Genomic DNA, 24,531 nt, shown 5'->3' on the forward strand with positions numbered 1-24,531 from the left:
TTGATCTGAAATAACTTACAAAAAAGACATTTACAAATGGTGGAGGCATTCCCATAAACAGTGCCTGCTCAAAGACAAGAATAAGCGGTGAACCAGTTTTGTGTGTGAAAAAGTGGGACATATGCGAGTGACAAAACAGACAGATTAACAAGCATCAGAAACAAATATATAAGTAAAGAAGTTAATTATAAAGGTAACGTTAGCCTAAGAGGGCAAGTGCTTCAAACTAAAGAGGTGTACTAAATAAATATGACATGCATTACTCACCGTAATAGCATTTCTGATGATTGTATTTGCTTAGATTCACATGCTGTGCATACGGTCCGACATCCAGTGGTAACCACAGAGTATTGCATCTTGTCTTTCGGGGACCAAAAGGGGACGTCGGCATAGGCGTGTCTGTATCACTATCCCTATCGTGATGTGTAGTGTACCCAAAATCCCTCAAGCGCCGAGGTCCCTCCGATTGTATTCTTTCTGCCATGAGGGAGCCCCGGGCTACTGTGAGTGAGTACATAAAAAGAGAGAAAGTAGTAAGACGTCTATGTTCCTTCCACCCAGAGCGAGTAGGCATGGAGGGCGCGTGTGAATCTAAGCAGAGACAATCATCAGAAATGCAATTACGGTGAGTGATGCATATCTTCTGATGCTTATTAATCTGCTTAGAATCACATGCTATGCATAGACTAGCAAGCAGTACCCGAAGTTGGAGGTGGGTTGTGAGAAGGAACAGTAGAGAAAAGATGTCTTAATACTGCTTGTCCCACCTGAGAATCAGATCTAGAATGAGTGTCTAGGCAATAGTGTTTTGTAAAGGTGTGTACAGAACTCCAGGTTGCAGCTTTGTAAATGGACTCTAGGGGAACATTTGCAATGAATGCTATGGAAGCCACAGTGCCCCGAGTAGCATGGGCTCTAGGCTTGAAGGGCAGCTATCTCTTAGCAAGAGTGTAACACAGTGTGATGCATTTGACAATCCACCTTGAGATAGCTGATTTAGAGACAGGATCCCCTTCTCTACCAGCTGCCACTGAAACGAAAAACTGGTTTGTCTCCCTCAGTGGTTTCATTCTATCCAGGTAAAACAGGACTGCCCTGCGCACATCTTGTGTGTGTAGGCTTCTTTCAGCCAATGCTAGTGGGATTCTGGAAGAAAGTGGGTAGTTCGATTGACTAGTTCACATGGAACTGAGATGAATTTAGGCACAAATCTGGGATGAGTTTGCAGAAACACCTTATCCCTGTGGACTAACAAAAGGGTCTAGGACTGAAAGGGCCTGTAGTTCGCTAACCCTTCTAATAGAAGTGATGGCCACTAGGAAGGCAGTCTTGTAAGTAAGGTATTTTAGACTTGCTTTATGCATTGGCTCAAAAGGAGATCCCACAAGTCTGGTTAAAACCACATTTAGATCCCTTCCAGGAGCTGGGTAAGAAATGGGGGGGATGGATTCTCTTAACCCCTTACATAAAAGCCTTAATAACTGGTATTTTCCAACACAGGACTTTCTGTTGTGACGTAGTGTAGGCTGAGAGAGCAGCCAGATGAACCTTTAAGGAATTGAAGACCAGTCCTGAGTCTAACAAATAGGTTAGGTACAGCACAAGGTGTGTGGGTGAGCAATCGATGGGATTGACACCCTTGGTATTACAAAAGATGACAAAGCGTTTCCATTTATTGCAATAGCAAGTGTTAGGTTTCCTAGCTTCCCTGAGTATGTCCATGCATCTGAGGGAGCTGAAGGTGTCCAAAATCTACGACCTCAGGAGCCAGGCCGTTCAGTTCAGAGTTTGTGGGCATGGGTGTAGGGTCTTGCCCACCTCCCCTTCCCCCGAGACAACATGTTGTACGGGCAGGGTAGTTTTACTGGGGGGGTGTAGGGGGGGGGGGGGGGCTCTTGGGGGACATCTCCATTAGATGAGTGATCCAGGGTTGGTGGGCCCACATGGGGGCCAGCAGTATCATGGTAACTGGTTCCTGGTGCATCTTGTGCACTATCTTGTTGAGAAGGGGAGTCGGGGTGGAAAAGCATAGACAAATTTCCCTGACCACGCTATCCAGAGTTCGGTCCCTTTGGAGCGGTTATGGGGATTCCTGGAGGCGTAGTCTTGGCATTGGGCGTTCTCCTGAGTAGCAAACAGATCTATCTCTGGGAAACCCCAATCCACGAAGCCGTTGAAGACTATGTCTTCATGTAGACGCCATTCGTATTCTAAGGGCAGTGGGAAATCTCTGCTGAGCATGTCTGCCAGAAGATGGAGTTGAGTTCCCCTGGAACGTGTTGGGACAACAGGAAGATCTTGTGTTTGAGAGCCCACATCCAAATGTTTTGTGACAGCTTGGATAGCCCTGGAGAGTGGGTGCCCCCTTGTTTAGTCAGGTAATAATTGGCTGTGGTGCTGTCTGTCAGGACTAGAACTGTCTTCCCTTGTAGTTGAGTCTGAAAGGCCTTTAGTGCCTTGAATACTGCTAGTAGCTGTAACAGATTCATATGGTTGGACGCTACTTGTGGGGACCACACCCCATTCTCGGTCTGCTGAAGTTGGTGGGGGGGGGGCCCACCCTGTGAGAGATGAGTGTCGCGAGAGTGGCTTCCACTGCGGGGGTGGAGAAGGTCTTCCCCTTCAAGAGGTTTTCCCTCGACCACCACTGCAGAGAGAAAACGAGGGCTGACGAGACAACTACCAGATCTTCCCATTGTCTGCTGGCCTGACACCGCTGGCTGTTGAGCCACTCTTGCATGGGACGCATGCGCAGCCGTGCATGGGGAACTAAATAAATGCATGACGCCATCATACCTAGCAGGGGCATAGCCTTGCGTACCATCACTTCCCGATTGGCTACATATTGAGGGATTTCTGAGAGAGCATGTTCTGAACCCTCTCGTTGGAGGGGAAGACAAGACCCTCCTTTGTCTGAATCATAGCACCCAGGAACTATTTGGCTTGGATGGGGTCCAAGCTGGATTTCTTCTCGTTGATGGAGAATCCTAGACTGAATAGGAGGTCTACTGTCTTCCGAGTATTTTTTAGGCATGTCTCGTAAGAGACCCCTGTTATGAGCCACTCGTCGAGGTAAGGGTAGACAGGGATGGATAGTCTGCGCAGGTGTGCTGTTGCCACTGCCAGGACTTTCGTAAACACCTTGGTACCGAGGCAATGCCGAAGGGGGAGTATTTTGAACTGATATCCTCGATCATGAACCTTAAGTATTTTCTGTGCGCTGGCAACATTGAAATATGAACGTATGCATCTTTCATGTCCAATGTTGCCATGTAATCCCCCTGCTTCAACAGTGGAATTACTTCCTGCAGAGTTACCATACGAAACCTTTGAGGTTTGACAAATTTGTTTGCTGGGAGCAAGTCTAGTACAGGGCGCATGGTGAGGTCCTTTTTTGGGTACAAGGAAGTACACTGAATAAATACCCTTGTTTACCTGAAGAATAGGGAGGGCTTCTATGGTGTCCTTTTCCAGAAGTGCTTCCACCTCTTGTTCAGGATACTCAGATCTGGCGTCAGGTGTCTTGTCTTGGGCGGTCTGAACTGTGGAGGACAGGCGAATTCCACACAGTACCCGTGGGGGACCGTCTTTAGAACACACTTGTCTGAAGTAATCCCCTCCTATGCCGAGAGGAAGGATGTTAATCACCCCCCGACCGGGGAGACATGGGAGTGGACCTGGATCTGTAGGTAATTTCTGACCAGAGGCTGAAGCACCCCTGGAGTTGGGGCCTCAGCCTCTGTTCTTTCCGCGTCGCTGACCTCTAGGTGGATAGTTGGCAGGGGTGATGGATGCTTCATTGGAGTTCCAGTTGTTTCCCATGTTGTAGCTGTTTTGGGCGGAACAGGATTGGCATCGAAAGGACCGGCGGGAACCACTTCCCCTTTAGGGGGAGGGTTTCTGTGTGATCTGTTGCAGGGATTTAAGAGTCTCATGCTCTTTTTTGGCAATCTCCAAAGCATGGTCCACTGCTTTACTAAAGAGATTTGATTCTTCAATACGTTTGTTTATGAGAGCAGCCTGGGTTTCCGGTTTGAAGCCCGAGTTTCGGAGCCAAAGCGTGCCGTTTAAGCAGAGTGCCATGCGCCAGGTCTCTGCAGTATCCATAGTGTTTTTTAAGACATTCTGATTGACTTGTCTTCCCTCAGCCACGATGGCACGTAATCTGGATTTTGCAGATTCAGGCACCTCCTGGAGACCTTGTATAAGGTTCCATTGAGCACCAGCATAACTGGCAAGCAAAGTGGTGTTATTCCCTATGTGTGTGATAAATGCCGCTGCCATGGTAACACGTTTACCCAAGGCATATAATCTTTTTGATTCCTTATCGGGAGGTGCTTCTCCCGTAGCAAGGGGTACTCCTGCCCATTTCCGGGTGGTGGTGACCACTAGGGAATCGGGGGTGTCGTGGCCCTTAATATATTGAGGGTTCGTAGGCGATGGCCGAAATAATTTCTCCACCCTTGGATTGACTGCCCTTGTCTGGTGTGACAAGAGAAGGGGCCATTCTCCTCTTAATGGAATTAGGGTGAGGGATGGCTTAACTGGAGGGTTTTTTTTCTTAAAGAATGTCCTCCACGAAATCTTGTTCAGTATGGTTTCTTGGGTGGCGATCTGAAAGCGATCGGCTGCCATCCTTAACATTGTATTAAAGACCATCTGATCGTCTATTGGTGACGCTTGGCGGGCCAGGGTGGAAGGAGCGGAGTCCACACATAGAACATCTGTGTCCTGATTGTGAGTAGGGAGTGCCCATGGCTCCGTGTCAACTTGGTGAGAATCCTCCCAATTGTCCGTGGCATCTGCCTGGTCATCTGCAGTACAGTCTTGTAGGAAGGTATTCTCTTCTTCCTCATCATAAATATCTTGGTATGTGTCCATTTGAATTTCTTCCTCGAGATGGGTAGAAATTATATGGCCCTGAGAAGATTATAAAATTCCAGGAAATCTTAAGGTTGACACAGAAAGGATCCACACAAGGTCTCTTAGGTGTAGGGTACTCAGAGAGAGACAATGCTTTCCATGCGGTCCATGCACCCTTCAAACTTTTCTAGAGTGGATTGGTTGTAGAGGTGCACACTTAAAAAGTAAGAAATGATTAATTATTTAGCTCAGGTTTAACGGTGCTCCCTATTGGATCTGTGCTACCAGATCAAATGCAAGTACGAAGGAAGGTACCTCAATACACATAGATATACAAATAAGAGCACAACAGAATATAACACAAAGTTGTAAATCATTACTTGAAAACTTTTAAGTTAGAACAAGTCAAATTTTTTAACCAAACATATCATTCAATATAAAGTTTCCAAGAAGCAATTTCCAAAAATAAATTTCCAAAAATAAAGAAGTTACTTGGCACACTTCAATGTACAAAGGATATCTCAAAGATTCATAAGTAATAAGAAAGAAACTGATGGTGTAATTGATGTGGAATTTAACACAAATATCACTAACAATTTAATGACTTGAAATTCACAATAAGAAATAGACATTGGTCATCTGTTCCTAATTTTCCTTGGTAAGATTATCTCGATATCTGGGAAAGGTAATACCTAAATGAGTAAAGTCAAGGGTACTCCGTATGTCTAATTGTACGTGTTTCGGGCGTTACGCCCTTCTTCAGGTATTAATACTGCAGATATTCATTCTGAAATATCAACAGAGATAGATTTCTTTCAGTATAAATTATGTTTACTAGTTTTCATGAAATAGATCAAACTTAACATAAAGCTTAATAAATTTAACTGGATATAGAGAGGTTCTAATGACTAATCGGTCAAATACATTCAAACAATAAGAGGGTATTGTTCTTTCGTTGCTAAAGCAATGTTCCAATCCTAAAAGTAAGAATAGAAAAATAAATAAAAAGTAAGGAGGTATAACCATCCTGTACACAAGGTATCTAACAGAAATTTTGATCATAACTTCCCCAAAAAGACCTGCGCGTTTGATCTGAGGCTGGACAAATCGCTCAAAGCGCAGTGTCCCGCTCAATAAACAGAGCTATGAGAATCCTGGGGGATCAGAGAATATTATTCAAACAATTAAGGAGTATGACTCACCAATAAAATGTTGCTATAATAATGAGATATGAGATATGAGATATGATATGGCATTTGTAACGCGCCTATACACAAGTGTTTCAAGGCGCGACGAGGCGGGGGGGGGAACAAGGGGAAGACAGACAACGATCCTACTAGGCCAGGTATCATTCAGACCGCGCAAGTGCAGGGGTAGGGGAAGGGAAAAGTGCAAGGGGAAGGGGAGGGGGAAGTGCAGTACAAGTAAGTAGAATAAAAATAAATAAATTAATAGGGCCAGCTGGTGGCAAGTGCAAGGCAAGTGCAGGCAAGTGCTGGGAAGGGGGGGCTGTAGGGATACAGAGACAGTCCCGCAGTGCAGGGGATACGATGCCAGGGAGGCAGTGCAAGTGGAGAGTGGCTGGGCCCAGGACCGAGGTCGGCGAGAGTGGCCCAGTTGCAGATTCAGTGCAATTTCAGTGTAGAATTTAGCAGGGGAGAGGGACAGAGAAGGCAGAGGCAAAGAGGAAGGTTTTGAGGTGCTTCCGGAACCGGAGATGATTCTCCTCAAGTTTCAGGGAGGCAGGAAGGCTGTTCCAGAGAGAGGCCCCTGCCACGGAGAGAGATCTACCCCCAGCTCGTTGCTTTGAGAAGCGGCTGACCCTGAGAGAGTTGGTGATGGATGAGCGAAGGGCTCGGGAAGGAAGATATTTAGGGAGAGAGAGTTGAAGGTATTTTGGCCCCAGAAGGCCTTGTGGATAATGCAGAAGGTTTTGAACTTAATCCTCGCAGCCACTGGGAGCCAGTGTAGAGATTTCAGTCCTGGAGAGATACGGCCCCTGGGCTTGAGGCCAAGGACAAGTCTCGCAGTTCTGTTCTGGATGAGTTGCAGAGGGCGGAGAGTGGAGGCAGGCAGATTAAGATAGAGGCTGTTACAGTAGTCCAGCTTCGAGAGAACCAGGGCTCGGGAGACAGTGAGCTTCTGGGGGAAGGAGAGGAAGGGAAGAATACCTCTGAGGAGGTGCAGCTGGTAGTGTGACTTCTTAGAGACATCGGATATGATATCCCTGACTTGCTGCGCCTCTCCGTACTTCGGAAGCCCAATGCCAGGGGTTGAGTGTCCGTAGTAAAGTGCAACGTCTGCCGCAGAACAAATCCGACCAGAATCTCCAGGAGACTCTTAAGGACCATCCTGAAGCAGGCTCTCCGGACCCAGAGTCCCCTCACCAGAGTGCAGGACCGAAGGAAGCCCAACCGGTGTCCGTGATCCGCATCAGTGCTGATTGTGGTCACCACCTGATTTAATGAAATATATCTCAATCACTTTGCAATGAGTCCGCAGCACAGAGTCTTGAGTGGTGTTATTTGCTCATCAATAGCTCTATTCGTGTTGAATTGGATCTACCAGTTTCATTGAATTGTTCATTAATTTCCCTAAAGGAATGAGCAAAAACATATATTCGAATATACTAATTCACCCAAAGCGGTCAGCCTGTTTGTCAATATATAGACTAAGGAGTTATAAAATGGCTTACCCGGATAAAGCAACATTGAAGTCGCTGTCCGGGTAAAGAGTTGGGAATTTATTCGGAATCAGAAGCTAAACGGGAGCGTATTTCCAAAGATCTTCGTTGCTGCACTGTAAATTTAACCAAACGAAACTGTCACTAACCTCTGTGACTAAACAATTCTTTAATCTCCGTTTAGACAAGCGGTAAGCAAGGTAAAGGCTATTAATCTACTTACTGTGTATATGCTATTCTTCCTTGATTAGCGAACGAAAAACTTTCCACTGTTGCTGTTCGTGCCGACGTCGCGCAGCAATAGTGCCAACTAGTTCCTGTTTATAACAACAAGACTTGTAGTCTACATTGGAGCAGCCATTTTAGAATGAAAAATGGCTGTGTAGCCGACTCAATATTGTTAAAGTGGCACTTCTCTAATTTTAAGGAAGCGTATTTGGATACTTACCAATAATCGTTTATTGTTGTTATTTATTGTTGTTAGCTCAAATCTCCAAATGGAAAAATGGAATTTGCCTGATCAGACAGATATATGTATTTTAATGTAGACAAACCTGCTACCATTGGTAAGTCGCATTAAAACCGGTTTCGCAATCATTATTTGCAATTAATCGATGTCCTCAGGTGCCCTTCTAGTGATAATTTCCATGAATGTTTGGGAAAACTCAAATTAGTCAGATACCATATATCACATTTGTTCCACATTGTTAGAGGGCCATTGCTTAAACAAACACATATTTCAATCATTAAATTGTTGATGTAGTTGATGTGGAATTTAACACAAATATCACTATCAGTTTCTTTCTTATTACTTATGAATCTTTGAGATATCCTTTGTACATTGAAGTGTGTCAAGTAACGCTGTTCTCTATTTTTGGAAAAGGGTTCTTGGAAACTTTATATTGAATCATATTTTTGGTTAAAAAATATGACTTTCTAACCGAAATGTTTTCAAGTAATGATTTACAACTTTGTGTTGTATTCTGTTGTGCCCCTATTTGTATCTCAATGTGTATTGAGGTACCTTCCTTCTTCGGACCCTTCAAACTTTTCTCTGGTCCATTTAGACGAAGTAGAAGGTGTAAAATCTTAATTTTCCTGCCTTTGGCGCTGAAATTTATTAGCAATAGCGCTAGACAAAGGCTCCTGACTATCCTCATAGACTTTGCGAACATCGGGGTGCTGTGGCGCGTCTTCCGACGTGTCCGCGGCCCGCTACTTGCGTTTCGGTAGTTCTTTAGGCATCAATCCCACTGCCGAAGTGATCCTCACAATATTTCGCAATGTCCGGGCAATCGGGGCTTGCCGTAGGCCTAGCAGTAGAAGGAGGCCTAGAGGAAGAATGAGGTCTAGAGGTAGGATTTTCGCCTACCGATTGATCAGAAGTCCTAAAAGTAGCTTTTTGTCCTACCGGGGCCATAGGGGTCATTGGGGGCATCGGAGGGTCGGATGAGCATGCTTCGCCGCCCAAATGTGATTTTGAGGTAGCGCCCTTAGTTTTCGAAAGCACAGTCGCAAGACGCTGCTGCGGATGCGGTGAAAGCTGTTGATCTACAAGATCAGAGGAAACCGTAGAAATTTTTGGCAGTCCTGTTGGCGCTTTCACCCGTTTCGACGAACCCGTCGAAATTGAGGAATGGGTGGTTTGTTTAGTGTGGGTTTTATGAGCGCCCCCGTCGCCGGATGTTGTCCCCGTAGCGTGACTCATGTCAGGCCTGGAGGGGTCAGGAACGGGATAGCGGACCTAGAAGGGTCCGTAGTAAGGTCAATGGCATCCCGTACGGATGCATGGTCATCACTGGTGCCCCCGACACTTTCGGCGGGTGCGGCGGTGGGGGAAGAAAATACAGCCCGCGACATGCCACCACTTAACGCAGCGCTCCTTAAGAGTTTTGGGTCGAAGGAGTCTACAACCCGCGCACCGTGCTTCGTCTTTGTCAAGGGGCAGACAATTATTGCACTTCTCGTGCTTGTTTTTCCACGGGTATCTGACCCTCCAAGAGGGGCAAAACCTAAATGGTGTTCTTTCCATAGCGAAAGGTAATGAAAATGATGACCAGACCTAGAGGGTAAGACCTAGAGGGTAAAGAGAGGGAAAGAGGAGAGACATAGCGAAAGATATGACCACCCTGACCCCACTCTCCCTACTGTGTAGGCCGGCCAGAGGGCCCGGCCACGTGGAAGACTCTGCCGCTGGATCTGAGGCATCAAGGTCCACCATTGTAAAAAGTTCCCGCAGTCTTCGTCGTATCTTAAAGCACCGTCGAAGTGTCTTTAGGGAAATAAACCGACAAAGTTGGTAAACAAGGATAAACAATGTCTCTTATGAAGAGCTCCGCAATGTCGTGACCAGTAAACTGGGCAGAAAAAAACAATCTAAGGGACCTCGGCGCGTGAGGGATTTTGGGTACACTACACATTACGATAGAGATAGTGTTACAGACACGGCTATGCCGACGTCCCCTTTCGGTCCCCGAAAGACAAGATGCAATACTCTGCAGTTACCACTGGATGTCGGACCATATGCACAGCATGTGATTCTAAGAAGATTAACAAGCATCAGAAGCAAAATTACATGTCTGATTGTTGAGGGTTGTTTATAGGGTGTTGAATATTGGTATTTTTCTCATTTCCAGGCAATCCAAATTTTGTCAGATCAGATGGGTTGGTCATGAATAAAGATTGTTAGATAAAATAAGTTTCAATAGTAGTTGGGGATGTAGTAATTGCACCAGTAAGTGCTTGTTTAATATCAGTTCGACATTGGGGTTGTTTTGTATTGTAGGAGCCAACTTGGATACCGCTTTTATTTTTACTCTGGGACGCTTAGTAGTTAAACGGGTTTCTATAGGCCTAGATCAATTCATCAATTCTCATATACTTAGCACACCCTAAGGTAATGAGAGATTTGGGGGCATGGTTGCTAAGAGGATAACTGCATATGCCACACTATGGACAGAACTTGTTCACGAATGGCATTCTTGGAGGCAACATATAAAACAGAAGGGCTAGTTTCTTCCAATTTGGTTTGCACATTCTGGCACAACCACATCGGCACCCACTTAGTTTAGTTTCAAAGGAAACTACCTCACATATTTTACATTTTATAATACAAGAAAAAAAAACTGAATCAACAGCATCGGGAAAAAGTCAGCCCGCATCATATACGAGACTCGCTCAAATGCATACTATGGAGCCCCAGAGGTTCACACTCTCATCCACATCCTTCCTCATTTATCTGCACATCCCTGCAGACAACTACAAACCTTTTTGTGAATGCTATGCAGACAATACTCAATAGGTCTTCGTTTAGAGCCAGGTCCTACTATTCTAGACTCATTTAACTGAGACACTACTTGATGGATGTATATGTATTGGCAAAGACCGTCTTAACAACAAAAAAACCAAGGTCAACTGAGAACAAACCCGAGATTTGTATGCAAATTGTGAACACAACACACTTCTAAACAAGTTTGTCCCATTCAGGATGTATTTTTATCAATATTTCACCACAAAGAAGTCCAGCACCCTCTGAAAGAAGATCCCTTAAAAAAGCAGAACAATTACTTACCAATTTCCTCAAACTGGTGGTTGCCATGTTGTGCAATTTTGTTCTCGTGGATGTTGTTTTACGGAAGCATCCTAACGAAGCAGCATGCATGGTCTTGTAGTAGGCAGTTAAACTCAATTTAAAGCATTAGAAGGGAACTTTCCAAGCGCCTAGTGACAGCCAGAATACATGTTAAGGTTCCGACTCTCACTTCCAGTACATCTCTTTACCTTCCCTGTGAACCCAAGAGATTCACTCCTTTCATAAACACTTTCACCTACCTGGCATACTTCATGCAGCATTCAAGGTAGACTATTCCAAGCATAAAATGGCCTTCTCAGTGACAGGACTCCTTTTCTAGAACTCCCTCACTGGAATGAAGTCTCCAGAACAGCCTAGAATTTGGAAACACCTTAAAAGCATAGCTGCTTCAACAGGTCATCTAGATAAATACTTTATGTAAAGCACAGCGGATCGCCCGAACACTGAGGGACTGAGCACTGGAAGCCAGCCAGGGATGAAACAAATTACTACAGCACACTTGCATTCACAAACTATGCAGTTGTAGCAGGGCTTCCATCTTTCCCTAGGTCAGGGGATTGCTTCCATCGCTGCACAGGTAAAATTCCAGAGCCACTGGAAGCCTTTTAGCCCTTTCAATGCTACAAATTACTACAAAATAACAGACCACTATTCAGCCTAGAAACAGTTAAGATCAGGCAGGGCCTGAGAGTTGTCGCATACTTATTTTACAAAATGCACACATTTCATTTAATGACATCACTATGGACCAAGCAGTTTGGGCTCTACTACCCCCTTTTGTGGTAGGGTCATGCCTGATTTGCATAGGACATTTCCCATTTCTGTAATGTCTTGGCAGGTGAAGAATGATGGTCTGGAGGGTTTCCCAGAGCAATGCCAGAGGTTAGGATTATTTTAAACCTTACAGCCTAAACCTTTTGTGTTGCTGAAATCACTATGGAGGTCCTTAACCGTTTTATTAATTAAGCTATAGTGTAGGCAGCCTCCTGGTGACACATTTGCAGCTCTAATATCTCCCTCCCCAATTGTATCTACAATCTCATTTGGAGAGTCAAAAAGATGATCGATATCTGCATTACAAGTACACACATTCACAGTCAATTCACGAAAGTGCACTAAAATGCACTGCTACCCTGAAGTGTCTTACATATTTTGTCAAATTAGATAATAGAATCCAAGAAATGTCTTGAAATTTCAGTAAAGAGCTAACTTGCATGTCACCCAGATCCCTGTGACCAGGTCAGCTCTGTAAAGTCTTTCCAAACTTTCCCCTCCCCCCACCCCCAATTACTTGCTCCGTTTCTTTCCAGTTTGTAACCATCAAGCCAAAAACATTTAAATAGTGAATCGCAGAGAAATAAACCAAAAGGAAACGAAAGGAACTTGCAGTGTTAAATGCAAATAAAATTTGAAGGGAAAGGCCATAAATCCCAGATTCCTGGATCAAACGTCTGCGCTATTACCTAAAGCACAGTTGACAAAGCAGATGGTTGTTCAGAAGGCTAGGGGATTTAACACAAAGAAAGGGCCATCCTCTGGATTAGATGCTTTTTTTTTTAAATGCTCTAAAGTTATAAAATGGTCTCTTACTTTAAAATAAGGCCTCATGTAAATCTAAAAACACTGAAGTAATCATGCAGAGCAGCAATAAATAGCATCCGGGTTTCTTATTTGTTTTCCGATGTGTCCACTATTCAACCATAGACAAACACTGTAGTTAATGTATGACAAATATTTATAAGCTGCAACACAAGTTTTTTAAGCAGCCGACACACCCACCCCCCCTCAAAAAAGAAATAACACGCCTCATTTCTAAAAAGAAAAAAAAAAAAACGTTTTACCTGGATCACAATCGCACAAATAGTTATTAACCCCAATGTCAATATCTGGTGCCCCCAGATTCCAACCGTTTTGCCTCCCGCTTGCTGTCCATAACTATCACTAATTTGGTCTCTGAATGTGCCTCTGCCGCTTCCCCAGGCATCATTCCTGGGCTATGCTCCTCAGCACATACTTGACAGTGTAGGCAAAGGCGGCAAAGCCCACAATAACAAACAAGTTCGCGAGGGCACCTCCCAAAAGTCCATGGTTGCGGTTGGCTTGCTGCAGGCCTGGGTGATTGCCAGCTACAAGGAGCCCATGCCCATTGAGCAGAGCAACGCCATTTTGGCCGTGGTGAACTTCAGAGTCAGGGACCACATCTGGCAAAGGAAGAGTCTGAGGTCGGTTGATTAGGTCTTCATGTGCTTTCTGCTTTCTTTTGATCTCCTATAACAGAAAAAAAGATTAATGCATGTCATTAATACATGTGACCAGAAGGAGTATGTTGCCCACACAGTGAAAACGTTCTCTGTCAAATCATTAGACCATGCAACTTTCATATGTGTCCGAAATTTTTGTGAAACATTTTTTAGAAGTGTTCCTTTTGAAAGGGGAAGGAGTCTGAATGAGCCGGTGCATATTGTTAGAAAGTGGACAGCCAGAATGAATATTGAAGAAAGCACCATAAACAAGTAGCTACTTGCAGCAAATCTGATCTACAAGACAAAAGCATTATTGGCAGGCACAGTGTTCGACTCATGTCCAAATGGGCACTGTGGCAGACACCATCTCTGAATTCTAAGCTACCCCAATGGCAGACCACACTTCTCATCTTGACTTGAGAAAAGGAATAAGTTACTTACCTGTAAAACATGCATTACTTACCGTAATAGCATTTCTGATGATTGTATCTGCTTAGATTCACATGCTGTACATATAGTCCGATATCTAGTCGTAACTTCAGAGTATTGCATCTTGTCTTTCGAGGATCAAAAGCCGACGTCGACATGGGCGTGCCTAGAACACTAACCCTAACATGACGTGTAGTGTACCTAAAATCCCTCACGCGCCAAGGTCCCTCCGATTGTATTTATTCTGCCGTGAGGGAGCCTTGCGACTATCGCGGGTGAATACAGAAAAGAGAATAGTAGTAAGATATCTATGTTCCTTCCATCCGAGCGGGGAGGACAGGTGGGCGCATGTGAATCTAAGCAGATACAATCATCTGAAATGTTATTACGTTAAGTAATGCATGTCTTCTGATGCTTGTTAATCTGCTTAGAATCACATGCTGTGCATAGACTAGCGAGCAGTACCCAGTGTTGGAGGTGGGATGTGAGAAGGAACAGTAGTGAAAAGAGCTCTTAGTACTGCTTGTCCCACCCTGGGAATCGGACCAAGAGTGAGTATCTAGGCAATAGTGTTTTGTAAAGAGGTGTACAGAACTCCAGGTTGCCGCTTTGCAAATGGACTCGAGAGGAACATTTGCAATGAGTGCTATGGAAGCCTCAGTGCCCCAGGTAGAGTGTGTTCTAGGCTTGAAGGGCAGGTCTCTCTTGGCAAGAGTGTAGCAGAGTGTGATGCAATTGACAATCCACCTTGAGATGGCTGATTTAGAGACAGTATACCCTTCTCTACCAGCTGCCACTGAAACGAAAAACTGGTTAGTCTTTGTTAGTGGTTTAGTTCTTTCCAGTTAATACATAACTGCCCTGTGCACATCTAGTGTGTGTAGCCGTCTTTCCGCCACGCTAGTGGGATTCTGGAAGAAAGTTGGCAGTTCTATAGACTGGTTCACATGGAACTTGGAAATAAATTAGGGCGCACATCGAGAGTGAGTGCACAGAACCACCTTATCGCTGTGAAATGTAACAAAGGGGTCTAGAACTGAAAGGGCCTGTAGTTCCCAGACTCTCCTTATTGAAGTGACTGCCACTAGGAAGGCGGTCTTGTAGGTAAGAGCTTTGAGACTTGCATTATGCGTAGGTTTAAAAGGAGACCCCATAAGTCTGGTCAATACCACATTTAAGTCCCATCCGGGAACCGGGTTAGAAATAGGGGGGAGATGCATCCTCTTAACCCCTTCCATGGCATCTTCCACCACAACCCCTTCTGTTGGGACGTAGTGTAGGCGGAGAGTGCAGCTAAGTGAACCTTCAGGGAATTAAACACCAGGCCTGAGTCTAGTAAGTGGTCAGGTACAACACGGGTAGGTGAGCAGTCAGTGGGATTGATGCTCTTGGAATTGAACCAGATGACAAAGCATTTCCATTTACTGGAATAGCAATATCGAGTGTTAGGCTTTCTTGCCTCCCTAAGTATGTCCATGCATCTCTGATGAAGTTGGAGGTGCCCGAACTCTGACTTCAGGAGCCAGGCCGCTAAGTTCAGAGTTTCCAGGCATGGATGAAGTGTTCCCCCCCACCCCCGCTCTGTCCTGCGATAACATGTTGTATGGGTAAGGCAGTTTCATTGGAGGAGAGGGTGACATCTCCATTAGATGGGAGAACCTGGGTTGGCGGGACCACATCAGGGCCACCAATATCATCGTGGCTGGTTCCTGGTGCATGTTGTGCACGATCTTGTTGAGTAGGGCAGTCGGGGGAGGGGGGAAAGCGCAAACACATTTTCCTGACCATGTTATCCAGAGACCGGTCCCTTTGGATCGGTTCTGAGGGTACCTGGAGGCATAATCTTGGCATTGTGCCTTCTCCAGAGTTGTGAACAAGTCGATCTCTGGGAAGCCCCATTCTGCGAAAACATTGGAGACAATGGGCCTCATTACGAGTCCGGCGTTAACCGAGGCGGTAAAACCGCCTGGTTAACGCCGGACTCGTATTACCATTCCGCCTCCGTGACTCCCGGAATTACCGGGGCATCACAACCCCGGTTTTCCGGGAATCACGGAGGCGGAATGGTGTAAATCCCCATTCCCATTGAGTCCTATGGGACTCAATGGGAATCAGGATCATGGAAACACCGGCAGCATCTTGTAATGCTGCCGGTGTTTCCTCGTCCGCCTGCAGGCGGGCGGTGTTAAACCCGCCAGGTCAGACCTGGCGGGAACATCACCTCCCGCCTGCAGGGGTCGGGATCAGGCGGTCCGGAAACAACGGTGGCGGCGGGTTTACCGCCACCGTTATTTCCGGACCGCCACGATCGTAATGAGGCCCACTGTCTTCGTATAGTCGCCATTTGTACTCTAAGGGCAGTGGGAAGTCTCTGCTGAGCACGTCCGCCAGAAGATTGAGTTCCCCTGGAACGTGTTGAGACAACAGGAACATCTTGTGTTTGAGAACCCATTTACAAATGCTCTGGGACAGTTTGAATAGCCCTGGAGAGTGAGTGCCCCCTTGCTTGTTCAGGTAGAACATGACCGTGGTGCCGTCTGAGAATCAAGACTGTCTTCCCCTGAATCTGTGTCTGAAAGACCTTTAGTGCTTTGAATACTGCTAACAGCTCCAGCAGGTTTATGTAGTTGGACACTACTGCTGAGGACCAAACGGTGTGCGCCATCTGCTGAAGGAAGTGTGACCCTCCCCCCCACCCTGTGAGAGATGCGTCTGTCGTGAGAGTGGCTTCTACTGCGGGGTGGTGAAGGTTTTCCCCTTCAAGAGGTTTTCCCTCAACCACCAATGCAGAGAGAGAACAAGGGCTGCCGAGACAACCACTAGATTGTCCCATTGTCCGCTGGCCTGACGTCACTGGCTGTTGAGCCACTCTTGCATGGGACGCATGCACAAATGTGCATGAGGAACCAAGTAAATGCAGGACGCCCTCATTCCTAACAGTCGCATGGCCTTGCGTACCATCACCTCTCGACTGGCTACATACTGAGGAATCTGAAAAAGCATGTTTTGTACCCTCTTGTTGGAAGGGAAGACGAGGACTTCTGTCCGAATTAGGACCCCCAGAAACTGCTTGACTTAGCTTGGGTCTAGGCTGGACTTCTCGTTTATGGAGAATCCTAGACTGAATAAGAGATCTATCGTCTTGTGGGTATGTTCTGTAGGAAGCCCCTGTTATGTGCCAGTCGTCGAGGTAAGGATAAACTCGGATGGATTGCCTGCGCAGGTGTGTTGCTGCCACTGCCAGTACTTTTGTAAACACCCTTGGGGCTGAGGCAATGCTGAAGGGAAGTACCTTGAATTGGTAGTGCTTGTCCTCTACCATGAACCTTAGATATTTCCTGGGCGCTGGCAACTTTGAAATATGAAAGTATGCATCTTTCATGTCCTATGTTGCCATGTAATCCCCCTGCGTTAGCAGAGGAATTACCTCTTGCAGCGTTACCATCCGAAACTTTTGAGGTTTGACAAATTTGTTCGCTGGACGCAAGTCTAGCACAGGGCGCATGGTGAGATCCTTTTTTGGGGTACAAGGAAGTACAATGAATAAATACCCTTGTTTACCTGTAGAAGAGGGACGACTTTGATAGCGCCTTTTCCTGCAGGATCTCGACCTCTTGCACCAGGATCCTCAGGTGTTCTGGTGTTAGGTGTCGTGATCTCGGAGGATTGAATCGACGTGGTTGGCTGAACTCGATGCAGTAACCGTGGGCGACGGTCTTGTGCACCAACTGGTCTGTTGTAATCCCCTCCCATGCATGCAGGAATGATGTTATACATCCCCCCCCCCCCCGACCGGGGAGGCATGGGAGGGGACCAGAGTCTGAATTCATTTCTGACTGAAGACCGGGGAGGCTCTGGGCGGAATTACGACCCTTTCCATTCCCAGTGTTGCCCCGTAGGTGGATAGGGGGTAGTGGAGGTAGACCTCTGTCCTGAGGACCAATCGTTCCCGGAACCACATTGGTTGTGAGGGGGCAAAAGTAGGATTGCCCACAAAAGGAGCAACTAGAACCTCCCCCTCTCGGTTGAAAGTGTCTGAGTAATTTGGTTCAAAGTCTTCAAAGTCTCGTGTTGCTTATTTGCGGATTCCAGCGCCTCATCAACAGCCTTGCCAAACAGGTTGGAGTCCTTCACCGGCTTGCCGATGAAGGACACCAGAGTCTCCGACTTGAACCCGGAGTTCTTCAACCAGGCATGACGTTTTAGCAGGGTACCCTCGGCTAAAGTCCTTCCCGCCGTTTCAGCAGCATCTAAAGTATTTTTGAGAATGTTGTGGTTCACCTGCTTACCCTCAGATACAATCGTAAGCAGGCGAGTACACAGCAGTTCAGGGACCTACTGTAGGCCCTCCTGCAGCAGGTTCCATTGAACATCCGAGTAGCTGGCCAACAGCGTAGTGTTGTTGGCTATGCGGGAGGAGTATGCTGCTGCAGTAGTGATTCTTTTTCCCCAGAGCATACCATTTCTTGCATTGTCGGGCGGTGCCTCACCTGTGGACAAGGGGACACCTGCCCTCTTCCCTGTTGTCGTAAACAACCAGAGAATCTGGGGTGGCATGCCCCCTAATGTAGAGGGGGGCAGCAGGAGAAGGGCGAAAAAGCTTTTCCACCTGTGGATTAACAGCCCTGGTTTGTGAGGGCGTTAATAATGAAGGAGCAATCCGTCTTTTATTAGAAGTAAGTAATGGGATAGCCTTACTGGCAGGAGGCTTCTCCTTTAAAATGTCTTCAACAAAATCTGAATCTGGCACTGCTTCCTGGGTGGCAATTTGGAAGTATTCGGCTGGTTTCTTTAAGATGGCATTAAACGCCATCTGGTCATCAACAGCCGATGCCTGACATAATGGTGGTGACGGGGGAAGAGTCCATACATAAGGGGTCAGGGTGGATCATCTACCGGCTGGTCGTCCTCCCATCCCTGGGTGTTATCAGTAGGGTCATCTGCATAATCAGCAAAGGGATCATAATCCTGTATGAATGGATCTACAGCAAAGGGATCATCATCCTGTATGTATAGGTCAACAGGAACTCCTTCAGTGAGGTCAAAAACCAGTCCTCAGGAACTTAGCCATTGGTGTATAAGGGGTCTCTTCACACGACCTCTTAGGAGCAAACCTTTCAGAAAAGTCTACAAACTTCTCCAGCCTGTTCATGCAACCCTCAAACTTCTCTCTGGTCCATTATGAGCCAGAGGAGCCTAGAGGAGGAAAGGGCTCTTCCTGATGATCTGATTATCCTCCTCCCTTGAACGTCGAGATTTCTCAACAAGAGTCTTAGATAACGATAGAGGACTCTCAGAGTAATCTTTCAGCCCTTCCTGGCATTTCGACGTATCTTTCTACGTGTCCCTAGCCTTGTCTTTTTGTTTAACCGCCGAAACGATCTTAGCGATACTCTCGCTGATGTTCGGCGTTACAGGGAGGTGTTTGGACTGTGTAGGCCATTGTGCGGTAGATTCCAATGCAACCGGAGCCTTAAGCAGCGTCAGCGTTCTCTTCCGAGGCGTCTGGACGTCCCCATGGCTTTTGGTGCTGGCGCCCTTACTTTTAGACTGCCCGGACGCATGACGCTTTCGCGGTTGGGGGGAGGGCTGCCGATCATGCAAATTAGCAGGTGCCGTCGAAATATCCGACATACCCGTTGGAGCCTTGAACCGCTTTGACTGAACCGTTGAGGCGGAACCGGGGGTTGTGTACTTTGTGTGAGTATTGGGTGCGTCCCTGTCGCCGGGATGTACATTCCCCATAGCAGGACTTACAGTGTTAGGGAGAATTCTCAGAAATGTGCTAATTCCTCTCTACCTTAGAGACCCCCAGCACCTTTGCCGGATTTTGAGGACTTTAATTTTTTACCTGGAGAGAGTGAGACCCTTTTTTCCCCCACTCATGTATTTTTTCTATGATTTAAACAATGTGTTTCTTTTGGCGTGTGGAGTCTGACAAACCCCATAGGTGGCATATTTTACATTGTGACACACAGCACCTTCAATGCAGTGGCACAGGGAAGTCTTTCACATTTCCCAAAGGTTTAAATACATTCTCTTGGATAAACTACTGTTTCCAAGAGCAGTGAAGTGAAATTGACTACTTACATTGTAACTTTTTAGACCCAGAACATACTATCTTACAATAGGGTGGTGCAGGGGTTACTTTGTATCCCCTTTGTCTAGTTTCTCATGTAACATTTGTATGTTACCGTTTCCTTGATGAATGGTTGGTGGCAGTGGTTTACTTTTAAACTACAGTGGTGTGCTTTTACCGCAGGCTGCGTTTGCAGCTGCAGTAAAGCACCCAAGGGTGTCATTTTTGTCAAAATGGCCCTGGTCTTCTTTTTCACCATTTCTTTGTGGAAAGGTCATTCTTGAGATTTACTCTGCACGCCAAACCAGGTTTGGCCCCTTTGTTCATTTTGTCTTTGGCTGAGTCACAAGTGAAGAAGGCCTCTGGTTCCAGGGTGTCTGGCAGGGGCAGGAAGCGAGGGAGGTGCCGAAACTCCCTGTGCTTAGTCTCCTAGGAGACAGGAATGCACTCTTAGGCGATTGGATGGCTGGCTGTCCGGCAAGGACAACTACCCTGCTGGGTGACTGACAGCTAGACTGGAATGAATGGGAGAAACCTGCATAAAAGGCGAGGCTTTTTGGCGTGGAAGGCAGAGTCGACCACTGGACGAAGGAATTCGAAGAAGAACTGGAAGAGACGCCTGCTGAAACTCCTGGAACTTTGATTTACACAGTGAAGCCCTGCTGCTGCGCTGAAGCTCCGAATTCGCCTCGACTAGAGAAGCCCTGCAAGGACTTCTCCCCCTTGACTTGGTGGGACCAATCAACTCCAAAGTAAGCACGTCTGGACATCCTCTCGAAGCTGGTTGCATTTCTGCTGCTGCTGGAACCGAAGCGTCGGGGAGAGGAACACCAGATTGTGTGCGTTGCTTTTAAGTTGGCCAAGAGCACCAGGAAGATCCTCTGGTCTCCCAGGAAGCAGGACTGACCAAGCATGAGCCACCTTAACAGAGTGCTGGACCCCAGATGCAAGGAAAGCCCAACTCGACGAAGAACCACAGTGGTGCGGTTTGCTGAGACGGGAGGAGCTGAAACCGCAAAATGCCACTGAATAGAAGTTGGTACTTTTCTGTCGCAGATCATCCCATTGCAGTGCAGGAGTCCTCTAGAGGTCCTCCCTCTTGTCCCCATGACTGAGGCCGAGGAACACAAATGGTACTCTACCTCTTGTTGTGTAGCCTCACTTGTTCTCAGTTTACACTTGTTTTGGTTACTTCTGTAGAGTTGCTAACAACTTCTTTACCTCAAAAGCCTAATCAGCTTGTGGCCCTGCTTTGATTTCTTCTTTTCTACAAAGACTTCTAAAACATTGTGCAAGACTTTTACCTACCTTTAAGAAGTGCTTCAGCTCACCTAGACTTTTACCCAATTGACTTTGGCATGGCCTGGCTCCCTGAAGGACTCTTCTTCCCTCTGACTTTGTGTTTAGTCTTCCTTCCAGGAAGGGGTTAACTTATTTTGCAGTGGGGGTTTACAAAAGTACTTTCCTGCTTTCAGAATATTTGTGAGAACTCTTGTTTTGTTTTAATAGCCTTTATCTTTGACATGTTCCTAAGTATTGTTCTAAATGCAACAGTGATATATTAACATCCACAGTGTCCTAGCTATTTAAGTCACCTGAGGGTGTAGGAAATGTCTGTGTGCCATCCCAAAGGGGTACTTACAGATTTAGAACTACTAAGAGTGTGTATTTGAGTGTATTTGTGTATTACTATTATATTACCCCTTCTGAAGAAGGCTTACTCAAACTGAATGTTTAATAAATTAATAATGGTTTAAATCATGAAACCCTCGGTGTATGTGTTTATATGAATACTTGTCACTGTGAATCTCTGTGTAACTCTCCTACTGCTCACATTGACCCCTCTTGAGATATGCCTGGCTGCTCAATCACGCTACCAACCTGTGTAGTACAGACTTATACCAAAGGTTGGGCTCCTATTGCCAGGAGGTCAAGGTTGTTGTAGTGCACCCAAAGGGTACTACTCCAAATCTTGCCTAACATACAACGTGCCTAGCGGGGCAAGGGACGGTTGTCGTGGAGCGAGAGCGCTCCGATGTAAGGTCAATGGTGTCCGAAGTGGCGCTCTGCTCGTCGCTTATCTCCTCATCACACTCAGCGGCTGCGGGGGAGCTACCCTGGGCCTGCGGCATAGTTTAGGCTGCCCACCGCTTTACTCAACGCTCCTTAACAGTCTTAGGGCGTAGGAGCTTACAGGCCTCACAGGAGACCTCATCGTGATTGAGGGGAAGACACTTATTGCACCGCCGGTGTTTGTCTTTCCATGGGAATTTTCCCATACAGGGCAAAATCTAAATGGTGTCCTGTCCATAGCTCGGGAATTCAAAAGCAACGGCAAAACCAAAAGGGACAAAGAGGGGAGAAGGAAAGACATTCTTGAAAAGAATAGAAAATCCCCAAGACCCCACTCTTCCTACTGTATAGGCCGGCCAGAAGGCCCGGCCACGCGGTCGACAGGAGCCCAGCCGTCGAAGAGTGTTCTTTAGCTGTGGTGCAGGAATCAATCGTCGAGAAGGGGACGATAAAAGAAAAAGGTCGGGAAATGTAACAATATTTCAATTTGCATAAGGCGGCCAGCTAGCTGGGCGGAAGACCACAATCTGAGGGAACTTGACACGTGAGGGATTTTGGGTACACTACACTTCACTTTATGAATAGTGTTACAGGCACGCCCATGTCGACGTCCCCTTTCGATCCTCGAAAGACAAGATGCAATATTCCACGGTTACCACTAGATGTCAGACTATATGAACTGCATGTGATTCTAAGAAGATTAACAAGCATCAGAACTATTGTTCTCCAGCATGGGTCTGGCATGGATTCATATACTCATGAATATTCCCTGTCTGGCCAGGAATCCTCGGTAAAAGAAAAGACAGTTTCACTTTCACGAACAAACTGTATTTCTGCTCTAAACCAATCACTGTACTCTGGGTCATACTGCCCCCAGCCAATGACTGCCCCCTCCCTAAGCCCCTCCTCTGTCAGCCAGCCTCAGATTTGGTAAGCACGTTAAGTGGCATTATGACCAAGAAGAGCCGCAGAGGGGTAGGAGAGCGGGTTCAGATGTGAATCCATGCCAGACCGCTGCTGGACAACAATAGGTAAGTAACTTGATCCTTCTCTAGCATGGGGTCTGGCATGGATTCACTTGCTCATGAATAAAGAATACATAGCAATACAACATTACAGCACCACGGTAGCTGGCAAGGCTCAACAGAAGCAATCAACTCTTACCTCTGGAACAGACTGATCTCAAGCGAACAGGCTGCATAGCACTGCTTGGCTGACTCTGGACTCCTCCTGGAAACCCTGTCGACGCAGTAGAAACTTGTGAAGGTATGTGTGGACCTTCACATAGAGGCCATGCATATGTCCAGCAGGGGCACACCAGATAGGAACGCCGTCGTCGCAGCGATCGCTCTGGTGGAATGGGCGCACATACAGCCGGCTGCAATCCGTTGGCCAAACGATGACCGTGTGTGATACAGTCGGAGAGCCACCTTGAGATGGAAGCCTTGGATAAGGCCTTCCCATGGTTCACAGGACCAAAGTTTACGAACAGCTGAGACGCAGTCCGAAGACTCTTTGTATGTGCCACGTAGAACTTCAGAGCACAAGCCAGTGCAAGCGAGTGCAAGGCCCTTTCAGCCGGTGACGAAGGCTTCGGAAAAAACACAGGTAACACCAAAGGCTCATTGAGGTGGAATTCCGACTGAACGTTTGGCATGAAGGAGGGGTGCGTCCACAGCACCACCCTCAATTCGTGGAAAGTCAGAGTCTGATACGGCTACTTGCAGGATAGGGCCTCGATCTCTGGAAAGCCGTCTTCCACGAGAGGAACGAGAGGAGCCTGATGCATAGGCTCGAAGGGGGCTCCTATGAGCCTAGTCAGCACCACATTGAGTTCCCACGCCGGGGCAGAAGTCTTCACCGGCAGGAAAGATCGAATGTCCTATGAGGAATTACTTGACGAGACGGTGGGACCAAAGAGATGACCTTCCTGGAGACCTGGTGTAGCGGGAGATAGCAGCCAGATGCACCTTGGAGGCGTGCCCCGCCTTGGCCAGAGACAACAAGCAGCAAAGAATGTGTGGGGCCGTGACCCTCAGAGGGGTGATCTTCTGCGACCTGCACCAGGTAGCAAAACGCTTCCACTTGTGACCGTAGCATTTAAGAGTTGACGACACCCTGGCCTTTGCAAGCACTTCCCTGCAGTCTGCCGGCAACTTGTATCCTCCAAACTCTAGGGCTGCAGGAGCCAAGCTCTCGGGTTCAGCGATCCAGAGTCGTGATGCAGGATTGCACCTCCTTCTCTGGTGAGCAAATCTGTGACCACTAGCAGCTTGACTGGAGGCGACGCTGACAGGCTGAAAAGGTCTCGGTACCAAATCTGCCTCGGCCAAGCTGAGCGACGAGTATCATCCTGCATCGGCACTGTTCGGATGACTCGCAACAGGAGAGGCAACCGGGGAGGTGGTGGGGGGGGGGGGCATGCGTGCAGAAACAGGGTTTCCCACGGGAAGGAGAATGTGTCCCACATGCTCTTCAGCTGGTGGAACCTGCTGGCAAATCTCTGGAATATGGAGTTCACCACCGTTGCAAACAGATCGATCTGGGGCCTTCCCCACTTGATGAAGAT

At 46.9% G+C, this 24,531-nt stretch overlaps 1 protein-coding gene across 1 annotated transcript in view; it reads right to left on the reverse strand.

Moving 5' to 3' along the window:
* Positions 1-12,790: 12,790 nt before the first annotated feature.
* The window catches only part of UBE2J2 (ubiquitin conjugating enzyme E2 J2), a 283,129-nt gene continuing 271,388 nt past the window's right edge, over positions 12,791-24,531 (reverse strand). Inside the window, exon 7 of the mRNA XM_069610097.1 lies at positions 12,791-13,406. Within this exon, the coding sequence (XP_069466198.1) occupies positions 13,122-13,406 (285 nt within the window). The 3' untranslated portion in view covers positions 12,791-13,121. The remainder of the gene's footprint in view (positions 13,407-24,531) is intronic.

This window comes from Ambystoma mexicanum, chromosome 8, assembly GCF_040938575.1.
Source record: "Ambystoma mexicanum isolate Mex_15411 chromosome 8, UKY_AmexF1_1, whole genome shotgun sequence".
Lineage (NCBI taxonomy): Eukaryota > Metazoa > Chordata > Amphibia > Caudata > Ambystomatidae > Ambystoma > Ambystoma mexicanum.